This window comes from Agelaius phoeniceus, chromosome 2, assembly GCF_051311805.1.
Source record: "Agelaius phoeniceus isolate bAgePho1 chromosome 2, bAgePho1.hap1, whole genome shotgun sequence".
NCBI lineage: Eukaryota > Metazoa > Chordata > Aves > Passeriformes > Icteridae > Agelaius > Agelaius phoeniceus.
The window spans coordinates 73,629,385-73,648,296 of record NC_135266.1 but is presented as its reverse complement, the minus strand read 5'-3'; the positions used below and the strand labels follow the sequence as shown (position 1 = coordinate 73,648,296).

Here is an 18,912-nt window from a genome sequence, read left to right as displayed (position 1 = left end):
CTTCTAGAATACACGTAATCCCTGTGGAAATCTTTAGCAAAAATCAGTTACTTAATTTTGATTTCACATTCAGGAAGAAGAGGTAGGAATTTCTATCACAGACAGTCCAATACTTGAAAGATAAGAAATCGTCATCAGCTGTGCTTTAAACATTAACCTGTGTCTCTGTGCTGCTCATCTTTCCTCCCACCCTTTCTTACCCTTGCAGTCACATCCACAGAACCTGTACATTAAGACCATAGGAAAATTTGTGTTGGAAGAGATCTGAGGAGGCTTGTAATCCAACCTATTGATAAAAGCTGGATCAGCTCTGGGACCATTCATTAGTTATACCCCATCCAGGGGGAACCCAGGGAAACTGGGTCACTGCAGCAGCTGTAGGACCGGGCCCAAGGTATATGATGTGATGCTGAGCTAGACATGCAATAAATATCTGAGGGCTGAGTTTACCTGTGCTCGCTGACTTCTGTGGGAGTTGTGTGTTCAGATGACGTTCAAGGTCCATGTGTATGGCGTGTGTGAGGAAGGGAGGTGGCTCTGGGCCTGGTCATGAATCTGCACTTTGCAAAAGGGAAAGCCCATCTCCTAATGGAAGAAAAGCTTTAGAAGAGACATCGGGAACTCATGAGTTGTTCTCTCTCCAGTCACCTTCCAGCTTGATTCACTGACCTTGAAAAAGTGAAATGTGTCCTTTTAAGGTGCGAAATACTTTAAACATTGGTTATGTTTAGCTCAGCAGAGTATTTTAAGTTTTGTGCTGTCCTCGCTAGGCTGTGTTTGCCACCAAAAAGAGGTTTGGTGATTTTTATTTTTTTTTTTCAGTAAGAGAAATATTGTGGAAATAGAAATAAAAAATGTAAGTCTTATGAGGAGTAGCTTGAGGGAGATGGGGGTGTTTAGCCTGGAGAACAGGAGGCTCCCAGGAGACCGTTTTGCTCTGTACAGCTGCCTGAAGAGAGGTTGTTGTGAGGTGGGGCGTCTTCTCCCAGACAGCCAATGAATGACAGGAGAAGAGGACACAGCCTCAGGTTGCACCAGGAGATAGTGAGGTTGGGCATCAGGAAGAATTTATTCACTGAAAAGGTGGCCAGACATTGGAAGAGGCTGCCCAGGGTGGTGGTGGAGTCACCACCCCTCGAATTGATCAAGAAATGACTGGACATGGCACTTAGTAATACGGTTCAGTTGACATGGTGTTGGTCAAAGGTTGAACTGGATGGTCTTGAAGGTCTTTTCCATGAAAAGCTAGTGGAAACAAGGCCCCATGGGTCTCACAGTTGCCTAAAGGCAGACAAGCAGCCATGGGCAGAGTGTGGAGCTCTTGGAGCTGCCTTCTATCAGGTCTTCACTGCACTGCCTTCAAGAGTGTCACAGTTGGAGGCCAACACCTGGTGTTGCTCCCAAGGCAGAAGCACCCAGTTTTGACAGCAAAGAAGAGTCTAAAATGATATTCTGCGTTTCCAAAATTTGATAGTAACAAACTATCTATCTATTCCCTAGACAGTGGGGAGCACCAGGTGAATGAGTGACAGGGAGAAACAGACCAGGTTCTCTTCAGCTGGGTAACTCTTTCATCTCTCATTTGTTGAATGATATTTCTCTTACCCAGTAGCACCAGCACCCTCTTTGATTATGAATGATGACTCAAGGGACACTAGAAAAAAAAAAGGAATGGGACATGTGTAAGTGCTGGAAGTTTAAGGATTGGAAGTCCTACTCTTAATCACAGTGTTTCATCTTTATTTATGAGGGTAAAAGGGCATATATTCAGTAATATATGCCACTTAGTAAACAGAGTTAAATTGTACTTATTCCTTTACAGGTGAGGAATCTTTTATTTAGCTAGGATGTAAAAATATAGTGAATTATTTAGCTAGCATATAAAAACTACTGTTTGATAAAACTGTGAAATAAATACTTGGGAATTGATTACTTTGAATTGTGACAGCCCCTTCTCCTGCAGTGCACTATAATATAGATTTTCTTTATTGACATGATTTTAAAGTAAAAAGTGAGAAGAGAATGGATAAACATAAAACCCATCCATTACTGACAAATAAACAAAGAGGAAAATAAAGTTACAGGGTTCAGAAATTTTGTGTCACTAGATGCCTCACAAGATAATGCAGTTTGAAAATAATTTTTTTTAAAATAGAGTTATCACAACATCCTGTTGACCAGAAGTAGCTTTAGGTATAAAGCCCAAATTTAGGATAAGGTCAGCCTCTTTGATAGTGCATGTTATTGTCTAGAAGGTCATCATCACAGTCAAGGTCATAATCACAATCATTGACTGCCCTGTAGAGCATTTAAATTATGCTTTTTGAAATATTGGCATGGGTCAAGTTTTTCTTCCGAGCACTAATAAACCAGATTCTGAAACTACTGGAACTGTTGACTGAAATTTTAAGCTGATTTTTGTGTACTTCATTAGTGTGAAGATTTGTATAAGAACAAGTCCAACTGCTCAGTCTTAATATTATTCCGAATGGATAAAAGAGGAGGAAAAAACCCAGACCCCCAGGAAGTTTCTTTTCCATTTTTCCATGGCAGACGGCTGCTTAAACACTGTGGTGCAGACTGGAAGCAGGAGGTTTCTGTTTTCTTTCCAAACCTTCACATCTCTAATTAGACTCTTTTTGCCTTCTGACTATTTAGCAGTTCAGAGCAGGGAAAAGAAAATTATGTCCAGTCCTTCAGTGTGAAACTATTGTGCCACTGTGTTTCAAAGTTCACGCTGTCTTGTGGCACATTTATTAGGAGACAACAGGGAGACGTATAGTACTGATAATATATACTAAGTCTTGGACCAAGCTCATCTTTGTTGTATGCTGCTCAGAAAGCTGTTCTTCTTCAGCTTTTTTTTTCAATTTAATTTGCTGGTCAGCATTCTACAGGGATTGTGTTAGCCCTTATTTACACACTCTGGGCAAATCCCAGGACCTCATCTAGCCAGGAAAAACACCTGAAGACTCATTTCCTTTTCAATATAATTACTTTAATGACAATGTGTGATATGATAAAGGTTGCCCATGCAATATCCCTGTTCATTAACTATTGCAGCATGTCAAGCATTTGTACTGCCTGGAAAAGTAGTAGGTTTTTTTTTACCTGCAAAGGCCTTACAGGTACCTGAGAGAATTATTATGATTGCACTTCTCTTAAATAATGGGCAGATGGCTGTCTCCCTCATCTTTTTGACCTCAGGTTGTCCTTATCAATGAGACCTTCCCTTTTTTGTTTTCAGTTTGCTGATATGCATGGAAAGTCCCAAAAGAAATGCACCAGCTACTTTCCTGCCAAGGTAACTTGACTATCTTAGTGATGTCCCCTACTTGTGGAGATAGAAGAAGGAACAGGAGAGAACAAAAAAAATCAAGCCCCAAAAACCCCTTAATACCAAATTATATAGGGAACCAAAAAAGGAGGATGAAAATGGTTCTTAACATTGCCAGTACATGACCAGCCCAACTCACACCAATCCATATAATTTACACTTTTTAATGTCAAAATGGGCATGGGCAGCTGTTTTAGTACATAGCCATGTTCTTCCAGGATGGCCTTGGAAAATGTACCTCTCCTGTGTGCCAGTTAGGATAGACTAACCCATTGTCAGGCACCCATCAAAGCCTCTCCATTTCTTAAGCTGACAGCTCTGGATATCCAGCATCAGCCTGATTTGAAAGGCAGAGCTTTCTTCATCCTGAGGCAGCCCAGTAATTTCTGCAACACTATTGCTAATTTGGAAGCTGACAGTTTCAATCTCCCCACCCCTTTGGTTTATTGCAAGCATTTCATCAGACTGGCTGCAGACTGCCGTGTCCTTCTGTGCTCTGGGCGAGGGGGACAAGCAAGGCTGTCAGCGGCAATGCTCAGTTGCTGTGGTGATGTTCCTCCTGGAGCAGGCAGCTGCAGCAAGTCCCCCACCCCAGTGGCACCTAGCCCAGGCTCTGGATGGACCTGTGGAGGCTTCCACCTGATTTAATTGGTTCATTGTTCCCTGGTTTGATGTAATAAATTCATTGTTCCCCAGTTCAACTTAATTGAGTCATTGTTACCCGATTTAACTGACTGATTGCTGCCTGACTTGATTTAATTAATTACCGCCTGACTTGCTGAATAAGCAAGCTCCTGCTGCCAGCTGCCAGAATGGCTCATGGCTCCTAATCCGTGCTGTCTACCTCAGCCCCTTGTCCTAAACCAACCTGCCCTTCTCCTGGGAACTGCTCTTGTTCTACTCTAGCCACATCCTCTGTTACCTTCCCTTTTCTGTTCCCATAGCTTGTCCCCTACCCAAGGAGCTCCTGTAACTCACCCTCTAATTCTCCTTTCCATTCTCCTCTGATTTTTCCTGTCTTTAGCCCTGGGACTACCTCCATTTTTCCTCCTGGAGTTCTCACCACTGTGTCTCACAGCAGCCGTCCCTGCTTTGATTCCTCTAAAGCTGCTCTTGAGTTCCCCTGAAGGCTTTGCATTTCACTTGTTTCGAGCATGACAGATTGCCCCTCCTATAGTGGGATTTTTTTATATCCTATTCTGCCCGGGAATCCTAGACAGGCATTAGCACTTGTCCAGTGCTCTCTTTCTTTCCTTCATTTCCACTACTTGCCTGTACCCATTTTTTTCTTCCTTTAAGGTACCATCCAGAAGCCCCTCCCTCCTCTTGTTGCATGTTATCTGGCAGCCTTTAGGCTCTTGGCTCTTTTTAATCTGTCCCCTGCCCCAGATCTATTCACTTGCTTTGAGATTTTTGTGTTCCCTGTAAGGGTATCTTCCCTGATTGCTCCTTCTCTTTAGCCTGTTGTTTTCACTTAAGATGTTCTGATGGTGGTTCAGGTTTCTTGCTGACTCTCCACTTTCTGGCCCTTACTTCATTCCCCAATCTCCCCAGATCTCTTTAATTTATCTTTCTGTGTTTCACTGTCTCCATTCAGCAGAAACATGAGATATAGCTAAATCTTGTCCTATTTTCTCAGCTGTTCTGCTCCACATTCTATCTGATGTCAGTCTGGGAGCAGGCATGCACTTGTTCAAGCAGAGAATTACTGTTCTCCAAATTGTGTCAAGGTGTAAGTCTGAATTTATATTAATGATCAGCATGAGTCCAGACTTCTCTGTGACCACTTCAGTGCATAGAGTTGAGGTCAGCTTTGCCTGTGCTGTCAGTCCAGTATGCATATCTTGCGTGAGCAGATATCCCTCCTGGCTTTGCATTGTCCAGGCTTTGTTGGCCATTACATACTTCCTGTTCATCTGCACTGGCTTTATTTATCCATTTTTCATGTATTGGAAGAAGGTTCATGAATGAGTGCTTGTCCCTCCAGTATAAGCACCGTAATTCAGTTGCCTGCTGACATGTGGCTTCTGTATTCTGGGAACAGATACATGGTGTTTCCCCTCCTTCCTCTGGCTCTTTCTTTTTCACTGGTTTGTCAATGTTTTCTTGAAGAAAGAATCTCATTGTCGACAAAGACACGTCGTTCCTCCTCAAGTCTTTAAGGAACCTTCACTCATAGGATCACAGAATCATTTAGGCTGGAAAAGACCTCCAAGGTCATTGAGTCCAACCTTTGACTAAGCACCACTTTGTCAACTAAACCATAGCACTATGTGCCACGTCTGGTTATTTCTTGAGTGCTTCCAGGGATGGTGACTCCACCACCTTCTTGGGCAGCCTGTTCCAGTGCCTGACCACCCTTTCAGTGCAGAGACCTACACTGCATGGCTGAGGGTCTTCCATGTCACTTGCAGTGAGTTAATCTCTCTCTGCTTTTTTTCATGTATGTAAAAGTCACTGTATTCCTAGGGCATTTTTTTCAAACCCTTCTAGGTTTCATATGGCAGATTACATTGATTTCAAATACCTAAAGACCTTGGAAAATGTTTTAGGGAAGCTCAGTCTTTGGGTTTTGGGGCTTGATTTTTGTTGGTGCGTTATGGATTCTTTGGTGGGATTTTTTTTTAATTCAGTCACATTTCAGTTTATTTCTTTTTCTTATAGTCTCCTAAAACTGAATGCAATTCTCTTAGGTTTCTCCCAGTATGTTCGACAGAATAATCAGCTTTTTTGCACCCTAGTTAATGCAACTCAGCCATATTTCTGCTGCTCTAACATCTATTCTCTCCCCTCTATAGGTAATTCCTTTTGAATTCATCTTTGCAGATCCTTTCCTGCTGTTGGCTTCTGCACATTTGCTAATTTACAGAGGCCATCAGACTTTGCAGATGATACAGATACTGGCAATCCCTCTCACATTACTGGGATATGAAGGTATGACACCCAGTCCTGTTCCCATGAAAGCTGGTGCCAAACCTCCCATAAAATGTGATGAGAACAGGACTGGGCCTCAGAATCTTCATTCCATTCTCCATGATGGCAATTAAAATAACATTAAAATTAGAAACAGAATTAGCGGTGCCAGACTCTTCTTGTTATCTTCCATCTTCTGTGTTTGGTAAGACGTTTTCCTGATAGTGGTTGCATTCACTGAGTTCATATATACAAAATATTAATGCTTCAGGCTTTTCATAGTGTGGAGCACATGTTAAGAAAAATTGAGGACTCTCTTCAATGTACAGTCTGCCTTTCTATTTGTAATTGCAAAGCACCACCATGGCAAAACCAGTGCTGCATAGATGGCTAAACACTATTTGTGTCCTTTTACCTTTATTTGGTGTGAAGCATATCATCTTTTTCTGAAATGTTAATGACTGACTGAAGTTATTCCCCTTTTCAGCCCCACCCTGCACTTCAGATAATTCTGCCCTTTGGGAAAACACTGATATCAAGCACACTTCCTTCAGAAATGAAGTTGGATCTGTGTAAGTAATTTAATCAGAATCTTCAATTGGTATCATTATAGTGATATAATTATCGTGTGTCACTATGTGCTAATAAATACAAGAAATAAACCCCCAAAAGTTTTACAAGATTATTTATGCAAGCAGTTTTATCTCAAACTGAGAAGCAAACACAAAATCAGATGTGGAGTCATTTTGATGTGCTTGCATGCAGGGCAGAATTGTGCATTGTGAGATGCTCATCATGTTGCAGTCATGAAAGGCAGAACTGCTTATGCACTGGGAGATAGCTCAGGTCTCTTTTCTCCACATTTGGAAGTCTGAAGAATTTTCTGTCTTCCTCTGTCTTAATCCGGTAGGTTTCCTTCCTCTGCATTTCAAATTACAGAGCTGTGCTGGAGGACACAGGACAACTTCTAACATGCCAACATATAGTTAACATTAGTACAGGGAGCTGAAAAGTCGGTATCCTACACACATAACCTTAGAGATACGTGTTAACAAAAAGCCCTGTCCCTCCCATGCATGCTAAGAATACCATCAGCAAATGTCACTACAGTATGTTCAGGAGTTGAAAATTCTCCAGATAAATCATGATGGTAATTATGTTCTGTGTCTCTGGGCAGGGATGGTTGAATAGCCCTAATTTGGAAAGTATTTGTTAGACTCTTCTGAAAGAAGGTCAACTTCCAAGAAGCAAGAGGGGCCTCATGAGGGGCATCTTGTAGAGGCCACATTTCAAAGGCTAGGTCAGGGTGTTGTTGGTGTGTTATGGGTTTTATGCTTTCTTGGGTTCTATGTTATGGGTTCTGCACAGGTCATAGAAAATTAATGAATATAGATAACAGCAGAATTTGGACAAAGGAGTTTAACCATTTGTGTCTGCTTCTATTTTACAGCCAATAAGAGACATGAATTTGGGAAAGAATATATAAATACAAAGCTGTATAAATGCACAAGTTGTCCATTTGCCTTACTGGCTCAGTCAGGCAGAGTAAATATATATAACCCTCTAGTTCGGCTACTTCACTGTCACAGGATCCAGACTCTCACCACTAAAAAAATGGTCTTCCTCTAAGATTTGCTTTTTATTTTGTATTCCAACTTCTTTTTTCTGAAAAGCATTTACAATGTTTTATGCAGTTGTGCAAAGAACAGTGAAGCATGTTCTGCTGGACAGAGGCTCTGTAAATTAACCCTTAAATGTGAGCTGATAAGGTCTATAGGATTTAGCCTTAGAAACACAGTGAGTGTGGGAACTTAAGAAATGCAGCGCAAGAGTCAAAATTAATTAGCTGCTAAGTTCTCAAATGACTTATCTCCTTCAAATGTTTTGCTCTCTATGATTGTTTAGAACCTGCATAATTCCACAGAGTCACGGCTTTCATATATTCTTTATGCTTTTTTATACACTTCATCTGTGGAAGGCCATAGTTTCTATTGGCAAAAAGGATGATTGTGGTTAAAGTGTATTTATGGGCCTTTGACTGCCCCATCACTTGGTAACTGCAGCTGCATATTCACTTTCAGAGGTATAATTAGTCATGAGAAAATAACTTCAAGTATTATTGGTTACATTGACATTTTCACTTTGTAAATGATCATGTCTGAGAAATGCTGTCATATACCTTCCTATAGGAAGTGTCACAACTAATGTCAATCTTCAGAGCTCCAGGTGTACATTTTCCTTGATGCCTCTGGGGCGCTGAGGGTCTGACATGGATGTTTCCATAAATGCACAAAATCATTCACAGGGACCATTGAATAAGCGGGTTATCTACCTACATGTTTGCAGAAACAAGCCTTAATGAGTAAATGGCATCAATCTCAAGCCCATGTGATAGAAATGCACAAGTATCAATGCTGTCTTCATGTGCCAAATATTCCCTAATATTTGGCCAGAGTGGAAAAATGGCTTCATGCTGGTACAGAATGGAAACCTCAGCAGTTATTCACATTTTTCCTCATGAATTAAGGGAAATATTCTCCATTAATTTGCTGCCCACTCCCAGACTTCCAAGTTGAAAAAGGAGCTGGCTCTTCCCATGTCTCCCCTGACAACTGGGCCAAGGATCTTATGTTGTCTCTATCTTAAGGGATGTTGGGCTTCCAAAACATGGCAAGGGCTTTTCCTTTACTGGCTGTTTAAAAGAACTAATTCCCATTACCTTCCTCCTTATGTCCCTTGCACCATAGCAATGAAATGAGAGAGCAGGTAAGAGCTTGCCTTGAAAACATTATGTTTAACTGTGATGAGGTCCATGGAACTCCAGGGGGTCTCATGGTTCATATCCTCCCAAGTCCTCTTTCTCTGCTCCCACACATCCTGCTGCTTCTCACTTGGGGTGTGTCACTGCTCTTTGCACCTTCTAGGCCAAGAGCAAGATTTTTTCCCTGTTCTCACAAGCATTTTGATTATCTAAGCAGTTCAGCAAGCAATGGCAAAATAATAATGAGTTTCCATGAGTTACTCCAAATGGATTGTGACTTTGATTTAATGATTGGCAACAAAGGAATGCAAGATTTTGCTATGTCAGCTACTGGATTAGAGCAGGAGTCATTCCCAGCACATGCCCACAGGAGCATCTCCAATGTAAAATGCTTTAATCACTCCTCATGCAAGCTGAGTAAATGTGACTCTGCAACATGAGCAGAAAGCTAGCAGCATTTTCCTACTCAAGCACCATTGTCCCCAGGCCCAGCACTTGCCTAACTTTTGAAAGAATTAAGTTATGGAGATGGAGTGACTAAAGAAGGTCTTGACAAACCTCCCCTCTTCCTTTCAGGAGAGAATCACTAAGTTAGACTGCCAGTCCCTGCAGAAAGAGAAAGTAGGAAGGGATTTTTCCAGCTTTCATCCCTCCTTTGTTAACTCTCCATTCCCATCAATTGAAGCCTCTGAGAGAATCTTTCCTCTAGTGCTAGAATCCCCAGATGGGTAGGTCAAGGTTGTCAGGCCAGTTTTGTCGGAATAGTCCCAGTTCAATCGCAGGCTTTCTTTAATTTGGTCAGGTACAACTCATACCTCATGGCCTCATGAGATCCTACCTGAAGAAGTGAGAAATATATCCTTTGCCCCACAGGACATAATTACAGTAATCCCATGGGGTGTCCTCTATCCCCTGAAGCATGTGGGCTGCTGTGAGAGACCTGGTGCTGAGATCACCCAGTCACTCTTAGCACCCATTGATGAGGCTCAGCACCCAATGCTGAGCCCATTAGTATTATCTAAGAGTTTTCATTCAGCCAACACTATTGACTTTCAGTGGCCAGTGAATGCCTCTCATCTAACTCCTGCTCAGCAGAATGGGATGGTCTCTGCTTAGCCAGCATCTCCCATCAGACACTCCAGTTAGGATTACATCTATGGATAGCCTATCCCATCAGAAACCACCCCAGGCCACAGCTGTTCCTAGCTAACCATGGGTTAACATGCCAACCTTCTCCCCCTGCCCAGATGCCCATCCAGCCCTCTCCTCTTTTCTTCACCAGAGTTGCCAGAGAGACGTCAGCTGAGTGGGCAGAGGTTGGGCAATGCAGGACAGTCATACCCTCTGCTTTGCCTGGTTTGGCATGATGGCATTATTTTCTGGGGCAGCAGGAAGATCCAGGGAGCACCTGTGGTTCCTGAAGGATGCAATCTCCAATTTTTTCTGCTGCTTTGGGTGCATGTCTGTGTGGTAATCTGCAGTGTGGGGATTACCAAACTGACTCAGGTCATGGGAAGCCTTGTCCCATGCAGTTAAAGGTCCCCACTGAGTCTGTGCTACACACGTTTAGGTTACAGGAGAACCTCTTTCTTCACCATCCAGCAAACCAGTTTTTCTCCTAAGGAAGGACTCTTCCCATTTATCCCAACCTTCTGCCAAGCAATGAATGGACTCCTGCTTACCTTGTCCTGACAGTCATCCCCTTTGTCATGTGCACTGGCTAACATCTCTGAAATTCGGTCACTCAGCAGTTTGGATGTTTTGGATTGGTTTTAGTGGATGAGATAACACAGCCTAACTATGATCTCCTATGGTTGCAAACCTCCAGCCTCATGGGTGTCCTCCCACTGTGGGAACTTCCTGCCTTGCTGTGTAGAGCAAAGAAGGGAGGTCATCCTTTGGAAACTGCCTTCTGTTCTTCCTTCCCTCACTGCATGCAGCAAAATTGTTGTCCTTCCACCATGGTCAAGATGTGCTGTGGCTGCAGGGGAGGAAAGATTTGCCTCTTAGCCATGAAACCAGATTTGCTTTGGTTGTAGATTATTCTCCACCTAGTGAAAACAGTCAGGAAATTTGTTTTGGACTATGGAGTTTGGCTTCTCCGTACAAGATTTTCAGCCACTCATCTTGGCTGGGGTTGGAGAGGTAGGAGAGAGGGCAGAGACCATCAACTGAATGGAATCACCAAAGTGCTCCTGACATAAAACATGGGACAAAATCCATATGAAAGCCAAGTGAAAGGCAGACACAAAGAAATGTTATGCAGTGCTTTGGTTATCTATGTGGTCTTCCGCCACAGGATAGGAAGACTAGAAAAAAGGAACGGGCAAGTATGAAATTGGATTGGCAACAATCAACAGCATAACCAAAATGGACATTTAATAATGTGTAGAACAGCTGACTCAGATTTTGATGCTGTCTTTTAATTTAGGATCAATGCCTGTGTAGATTACGTGGCACATTTGCCAGACGAGTTCTCATAGAATATAGATGTTAATAGAGTGGATAATTATTTGTATTTTGTGCCAAGCCAAAAGCCACTTTATGGAAAGGCTTTAAATGCAAGCTTAACAAAATTATTCAAATGCAGCAATGAGAACAGGAAGGTTGATCAGTGCATAAAGGATGATTCACATCTAACTCAGACTGCTTCCTTTTTTATGTGAGTCGCTTTAAATTTAACAAAGAAAATCCTCTAACAGTAGTTTTCAACCTGGGCAGGCAAAGGCTTCAGCTATTGAAAAAACAGTGGTCTCCCGCACAGAAAGAATATGCAAATAGTCCCCAGTGGGAATTTTGGAGGGCAAGATCTGCTGACACTTAGCCACATCCCTGTTCTGGTGTTTCCTTGTCTCCCTGCAGAAGATGGGGCTGCTGAAAGCAAGCTCTTTTCTGGGCTGTTTTCCTGTGCTGCAGGGCTGATGCATTGCTCTGAGGTGCTCAGGGGATGAGGGGGAAGCCGGGTGCCTATGAAGCCTTTTAACTCTTCACAAGCATAAACATTTCTGTTTAACTTCCAGAATCCCTCTTCCCTCAAGGGAAACTGCTACTTGTTTCTCTTTTTCCAGTGGATGTAAGAGCAGGCCTGTTATTACTGGCACTCTCTTCCCATGGATGCATTTTTCTTGGTTTAAGAGATTCTGAATTTTTAAAAGGGAAACATGAGACTTTTTTTTTAAACCTTCTGTATTTTATGTGAGCAGAGGAGTTTTCTGTGTACATTTTATATCATCAGGGCCTTGAACATGAGTGACTTCTTCTTTACCTGGTACTTCATATACAACTCTATTCTTTCTTTAGCCATGAAATAACCATGCCAATGAGAAAACAAAAGTCATTGCCTACCTATAAAACAAATAGTAAATTTGCAAAACCAGAGTACAAAGCAGAACTAAATAGCTGCTCTTTCCCTCTTTTTATGAGAGATGAGTCTTGGACATAAAATCCACATCCCAAATGTAAGCAGGAAGGAGAGCTGCAATGCATAAACATCCAGAGGATTTGGGGTTGTCAGGTGCTTCTGTGATGTTTCCCAGCATGGACCATACCCTACCAGGACAATCCTTATCCAGCAGCCCAAGACCTGGCTGCTGCAACCACTTGAGAGTCTCACCTTCAGGAGAGACTCTGCCTTCTTCTGGGGTGCACAGCCATGGCTGACACAGGCAGTTGCTGGGTCAGCAAAAGGACTGAAATTTGTGCCTCCAAAATCTGGGCCATGGACCATACCACAAGCTACACAGGAGTAGAAAATATTTTCTCATCTTGATGGTTAGCTACCTAGAGTCACGCTCTGTCAAATAGTGCCAAGACCTACCTACCTTTCCACTTTTGCTATTACCTCAAGGAGCCTATTTTATTTTCCCTTTCTCTCCTTTAAAAAAAAAATGTCCTGGAAACAGCCTTACTAAAGTGGATACAATCCACCTAAAGCCTAAGCTCTGAAACAGATTTTCCCCCATCTTTGAGGGCATTCGAGTCCTCCCTGTGCTAAGCACTGGGGCTCTGAGTGCATCTCAAGAGCATGTAGTGGAGCTCAGAGAGGGAATTGGACCAGCTTTTGTTTCACGTGCCTCTGTGGTGACACAGATCACCTCCTATGTATTGGCCCCATTAGGAATGCAGGAGTCTTCCAAACCCTTTTGGGAAATCACACATCCACTTGAGCTTCCCTGCTTAGTTTCCCAGCCTAACCCCAGACAACAAGTGTTCCCTGGGACTTTTCCTTGGGGGACCTTATGGCATGAGGCAGGAAGGAGTTTTGAGAAAGCTTTACATGAGCTACTTATGTGTGACCTTGATCTGTCCTCTTTCCCCTTCCCAAAGTCAGGGTAGTACTTTAACCTTGGCATTGGCTGGCTGGGGGCTGGTGGTGCCACTCAGCTTGTACCTACAGGCTTCCAGACTGCTCTGGAGCACTCAAGTTCTCATCCACAGCTCTTGTCCTGCAGGTCATAATCTCCCAAGGTAAAAACCTTGGCACAGAGCACCCTGATCCCTCTGGGCCTGGTGGAAAGTTTGCACTAATTGAAAGAATAATGGCACACATCAGACATACACATAGTGAGGAGGGACCAAAGGAACTTACTGAAGACAACAAATCTTAACAAGTACGGGATACTACTTTTAAGTAGTATTTCATACATTTCTTAGTGCTTAAGGGCAAAATTCATGCCTCCCAAGATACTTTCCTAAGCTTGCAATGCATGACATTTGCAACAGAGTAAATAGGTACATTTTAATACTTTTCATGTCCACAAAGATATCTCTGTAACCTATACCACATCAGACATTCACAAGGCAACAGCATGATATGGGAATACATTTTAGTGTTGTAAAGATTCCAGAGGAGACCCATTCCTGCTCTCCCTCCCAGAGGGGTCCAGGCTGCCATTACAACCACATTGAGCAAGAAGCAGGTGGAGATCTGCATTAACCCCTTAATTAAGTGCTGAGATGGCAGTCACAAGTCAGGGTGTGTCCAGAACAGCCAGATGAATAACTGCAAAGAGCAGGAATCCCATTTGAGCCCCACAGGGCTGTGGACAGTGCCTGTGGTAACAGCACTGAATTTAGATGCAGCGTTCCATTTCTGGAACTTAAAGAAGCTGATGGTGATTAGCCAGGCTAAATCTGCTATCAGGAGGCAGAAATTTCTGTTTTGGAGCATGGAGGAGTCAACCTGAGAGCCCCAAGATCAAGCAGCTGTCAGCACAAGACAAGGAGACAGACTTAAGGGCACCTTTGCCAGAAGACTGCTCTGGTTTTATCACATTTCCTTTTCTTTGTTTCCCAGTTACAAGAAAAATGTAACTATAAATTCTGTTGCTGTCTGTCCTGGAGGTGTGTGCTGCAGGAGACCACAGTAAATCAGGTGGGGTTTATCCCACCTGCCAATGCAGAGATGGCAATAGATGGTGATGGTTCACGAAGCTGCTGTTTTTAGCATCTTCTCCATAGCCTCCCCCCAGGACACCAGAGGGACAAATGATGTTGCCAGTTTGGTAGAAGAGTTTGGTTGAAGAACACAAGGTCAACTGAGCTGCTCTGCCCAGTCATGGCCACAGGAGTAGTCAAGGTTGTTCTCTCATACAAGGAATGAAGGGTCCCAAGACAGGAGTGTTCCTTGGCCCAATGGGTTGCTTTGGCAGGTAAATGGTACTTGGGTTGCGGGTGCTGCAACACCTCAGCTCAGCAATCTGTACCCAGATCTCAGCCATTCCCTGTTGATCATAGCCAAGACAGCATCCCATAAGAAGAAACTCTGGGAAAAAATTAATGGATGTACAGAAGAACAGTAGAAATGTAGAAACATTATCTAGAACTGGACTTTCAATATCCCTGGCTCATCACAATCCAAGTTTTCTTGAGATCCTCATCAACCACCTCTCTCAACATTATCAGGAGCTAAATGTGTGGGAAAGAAAAAAGCAAAGTATCTCAAGAATCAAATTGCCATGCCAACTAGAAGGCAAATATATGTCACGAGATAAATCTCCTTGTATAGAGCAATGTGCAAAAGTGAAACCAATTCATTTTCTAACAAACATCAGTGCAAATTTCAAACAACACTGAGTTTTCATCTTTAGTTCTTTTCTCCTCCCTTTATTCTTTCTTCCCCGTTTTCCCATCTTAATTTCATTTTGGTAAATATTTCTCCCTGTTGCTCAGATAACCATATCTGATTGCAGAGACTTGAAGCGTAACCGATGATGAAAAACGACCTGAGGGATATCGGAGTGCACACACCACAGGGGTGTGGACATAAATCCCTGAAATATGCTAGCAGTATGACCAGAGTCGTTCTACCTGTAGGTTAAGTCAAGATAAGAACTTGCCTGATGGTTGCACACACAGGATTAGACAAAACCAATCCTTCATGCTTGTTAAAAATCCACCAGGACTGTGGGCTTGAGATGGAGCTGAGCCTGCAGGTTGGGGGCGAAGGGGAGCCTCATGTGTCTTTTGACACAAAATTTGATGGTGACCCTCTATCCCAATGGTGCACTCCCAGATGAGAGAGTGGGAACAGAGGGTTAGCCTTACCAGCCAGGACCAGGGGTTTTGCCCCAGGTGGGCTTTGCAGTTCAGGGCTGGCACTGTTGCAGCAGGCCCTCCTGCACCGGGCTCACGGGCACCTCTGCCTCTTCATGGCAGGCTTCAGTGTCACCTGCAGCTCAAGGTCACTGCTGGGCACTGGTGGCAGTGGCGGAGGTGGCTGCCCCTGGCAGCACCAGCCCTCCAGGGGGTTACATAAAGGCAGTGGAACACGTCTGCTCCAGGCACAGGCAGTGAGGCATGTGGTAAGTGGATGACTAATACCCCCACACTGGCCTACCTAGAGCTGGGGCGGCTTCGCTACCTGCTGCTCTGGTGGGTCCCCACAGCACCAATGGGCAGGAGAGAAAGATGACCTCTTCCTGTAGTGGAGGGCAGGTGGAAAAGCCTCCCCTCACTCAAAGATGCTGAGCAGGGTTTGCCCGTTCATACGTGAGGAGAGCTTAAATTTCACAAGAAAGACGTAATCAGAAAATACTGCTGCAGCATACAATCCTGCACTTCTTGCACTTCTGCCTCAACATCTTCATACAGAACCTTTTTATTATTTACAAATACCAAGCAAAGTTGAAGGCACAGCCATGCAATGCTGGTCATCGGTTTGCAGGATTTTATGAGTGCTGACTGATGATAGATACTCTTTTTGAAAAGTCAGGGCTACTTGTGTCACCTGGTGAGTGCGAAGATCTCTGCAAACAGCACAGGCAAGCAGAAGAGGTCAAATCAAAAAAAGCTCCCACAGTGCATTATTAATCCTGCAGATTGTGGAAATAAAGAGTCATCTTAAAGTAGCCAAATGATCTAATATAAAGAACTAATTAAAAAGCCCTCCCAGACTATTAACAACAAATAGAAAGTGTTCATGACAATGAAAGCTTGCATGGTTTTACCCCAGACCTCTGATTCTCAGATGCTGGCAGTACTGGAGCAGTGGTAGGTGTGTGTACCCACTTTGCCATTGCATGGCTTCTCAAGCCTAGCCCAGGCAGGGTATGTCCTGCCCCATCACAGCTGGGTGTGGACAGGTCCTGATGGAAAGCATCTCTGCCTGGATATCTTCTGAATTTGAGAGACTCAGGTGTCCAAGTGACTCTCAGTGGAAAGCTATGGCCATAGACATGCTACTTTTAACAGTTGAAAGCTATTTAATGTTTAACCCCTCAGTTCACCTCTCCCTTCAGGTCTGTAGCATTAATGAAGTTATTGTTCAAGTGTTTAAACTTTCCTTGTTATCAATCAGCACTGAAACTGAAAACACCCACATTGTGGATCCATAATTTCTCACTCTCCATCAGGTGTTAAGATGTCATGGGACAGCTGCTGGGTTTTTGCAGACTTTTGGACCCATTTTTATGCTGAAATTCTTTATGCTGAGGCCACTGATTGGGCTGTGCAGCAGGACAGCAGCAGGTATCTGCTGCCAGCAGTGACACAGAGGAGTGCAGGGCTCATCCATCAGAGCAAAGGGAAGGAAGGGCTGCTCTAAATGAGGATGTTTGTGCCACAGCAGTGGATATGCACAGAGAGGGAAGATTTTTTTCCTTACAAGCAAGGGGCTAGGGCCTTGGCAATAGCTTGCAGTTGGCAGAGAACAAGCAGCACCTGGCTTAGGAGGAGAGCAGGGAATGGAGGATGACTCACAGCCCAGCCCAGTCCTCCCTTCCTGCCAGCCACAAGTGCTGGGCAGCAGATTTCAGAGAGGAAGAAAAGGACAAAGCCACTCACCATCCACTCCTGTTTCTCCACTGATTCACTCTTTGCTCATCTAGACAGGGCTGAAAATAACAGCATGCAAAAGGAAGGGCAAAAGGTGCAGGCAGCCCAGGTGGGAGGTCTGAGTGTGCCAGAGTTTGGCTGGGATCACCACTGAGCAGGGTGTGGGCTGCTCTGGCATGGCAGCAAATTAGTCTGAGGACTGGGAAAAGGCACACATTATCTTCACTCCTCTTCAAACAGAAGTGAGCATTGATATGATGTGATTTAATAGAGGCTAAAGATGTTTGCATTAATTAACTGGAGTGCAGGGTCCTGGTCTGGACATGGTACTTGCAGACCTGGACAAAGTGAGAAGCATTCAAGGAGCACAGGAATCAAGAGAATTATACACCAAGGGATTCAAAATGAAAAACATGGCTCATTTAGTCCAAGGAAAAAATATTTCCAGAACAGAGATGGAAACAATCCTCTAACACATACAGCCTTCTTGGGAAAATGATTGTTTTACATTATCTGTAGACAAAGACATGAAGAAATCAATTTTTCTTCTGCAACAAAGAGTCCTTTGACAACCCACTAGGGAACATTTCCAAGATGTACAAGGCATGGAGTGTGGGGAGAGGCTGGAGAATCCCTTTCCAGAGAGATTTTTCAGGAGTCCTTAGACATACCTGGGTGTGATGTTTTGCTGCACTGAGTGCCTGTGGTGGGGGTCCAGTAGGGCTCCCTGGCCTTGGGATGTCTCAGTGCTGAGAGGGAGCCCAGCAATGCTGCCAGGTTCCTCCTGGCTTACATTTCGTCGCCTCAAACCTGGCATTAAGTATTCTTGGCTAGAGTTGTGACTTGGCTTGAACAAGCATTTGATAAGATCCATAAAGCTAAACACAGATTACTGCTCTATAAGAAAGTGTTGAACAGCAAATATGCCCCACTTTCTATGATCTAAACCATGTTAATTCTCTAAGCACAATTCATAATACATCTGGAGCCAACTATTTCCATCTACTTATAGACAGTGTTAAGTGAACTACTGTTCTAATTTTGCTGAGCCAGATAGAGATAATACCCCCAGGAAACAATTTAAGTAAAAAGTAAAAATGACAGTGTAGGTTGCTAAGTGATTATGCTTTGCAAAACACAAATACTTAGACAAAGGAAGTGATTAATTCAGGACATTCTTTATATATCACTACTATAATCTTTTCAGCTGCAGCCCATTATGTACCCTTATCTCACAACATATTCACTTTGTTTTACAACCAATCCTTTTAATCTGCCTGGTTTTTTCAAATTCACATCTTTTATTTACCCAGCCTTTTGCCTGCTGTAGCCATCCTCACTCCATGGAATGATACCCATGGACCCATCACACACAGGATCAGAGACATTTGCACTTGGACACCAAAGAGAGGTTCAAACAATGGTTCCAGTACCAGTGTACTGTCCAACACAGGTGGCTGAGCAAATCTCCATTTGTCATCATCCATGGAGGAGTTGGTGGTGCAGAGTCCATCTGCAAACATAGCACCTGTTATTTATTAATTCCTGCACAACAACATTCTGCCCTTTGCCTTAGGTGAAGACACTGGAGATGAGAGGCTGTAAATCTAAGGTGAAAGGACTGATG

The 18,912-nt window shown here is 43.4% G+C and overlaps 1 protein-coding gene across 12 annotated transcripts in view; it reads left to right on the top strand.

Annotated features, from left to right (window-relative positions):
- The window catches only part of LOC143693362 (uncharacterized), a 79,353-nt gene that overhangs the window by 1,764 nt on the left and 58,677 nt on the right, over window positions 1-18,912 (top strand). For 9 of the 12 annotated variants that reach the window (XR_013180962.1, XR_013180960.1, XR_013180963.1 and 6 more), the window contains exon 2: window positions 6,738-6,822. Coding sequence is in view for 2 of the 12 variants with exons in the window: in XM_077173898.1 (XP_077030013.1) it covers window positions 3,280-3,304; window positions 6,738-6,822 (110 nt within the window). In the remaining 10 variants the exon portion in view is untranslated. Of the gene's footprint in view, window positions 1-3,247; window positions 3,305-6,737; window positions 6,823-18,912 lie in introns of all 12 variants that reach the window. The other 3 variants (XM_077173898.1, XM_077173899.1, XM_077173895.1) reach the window with 1 other exon arrangement.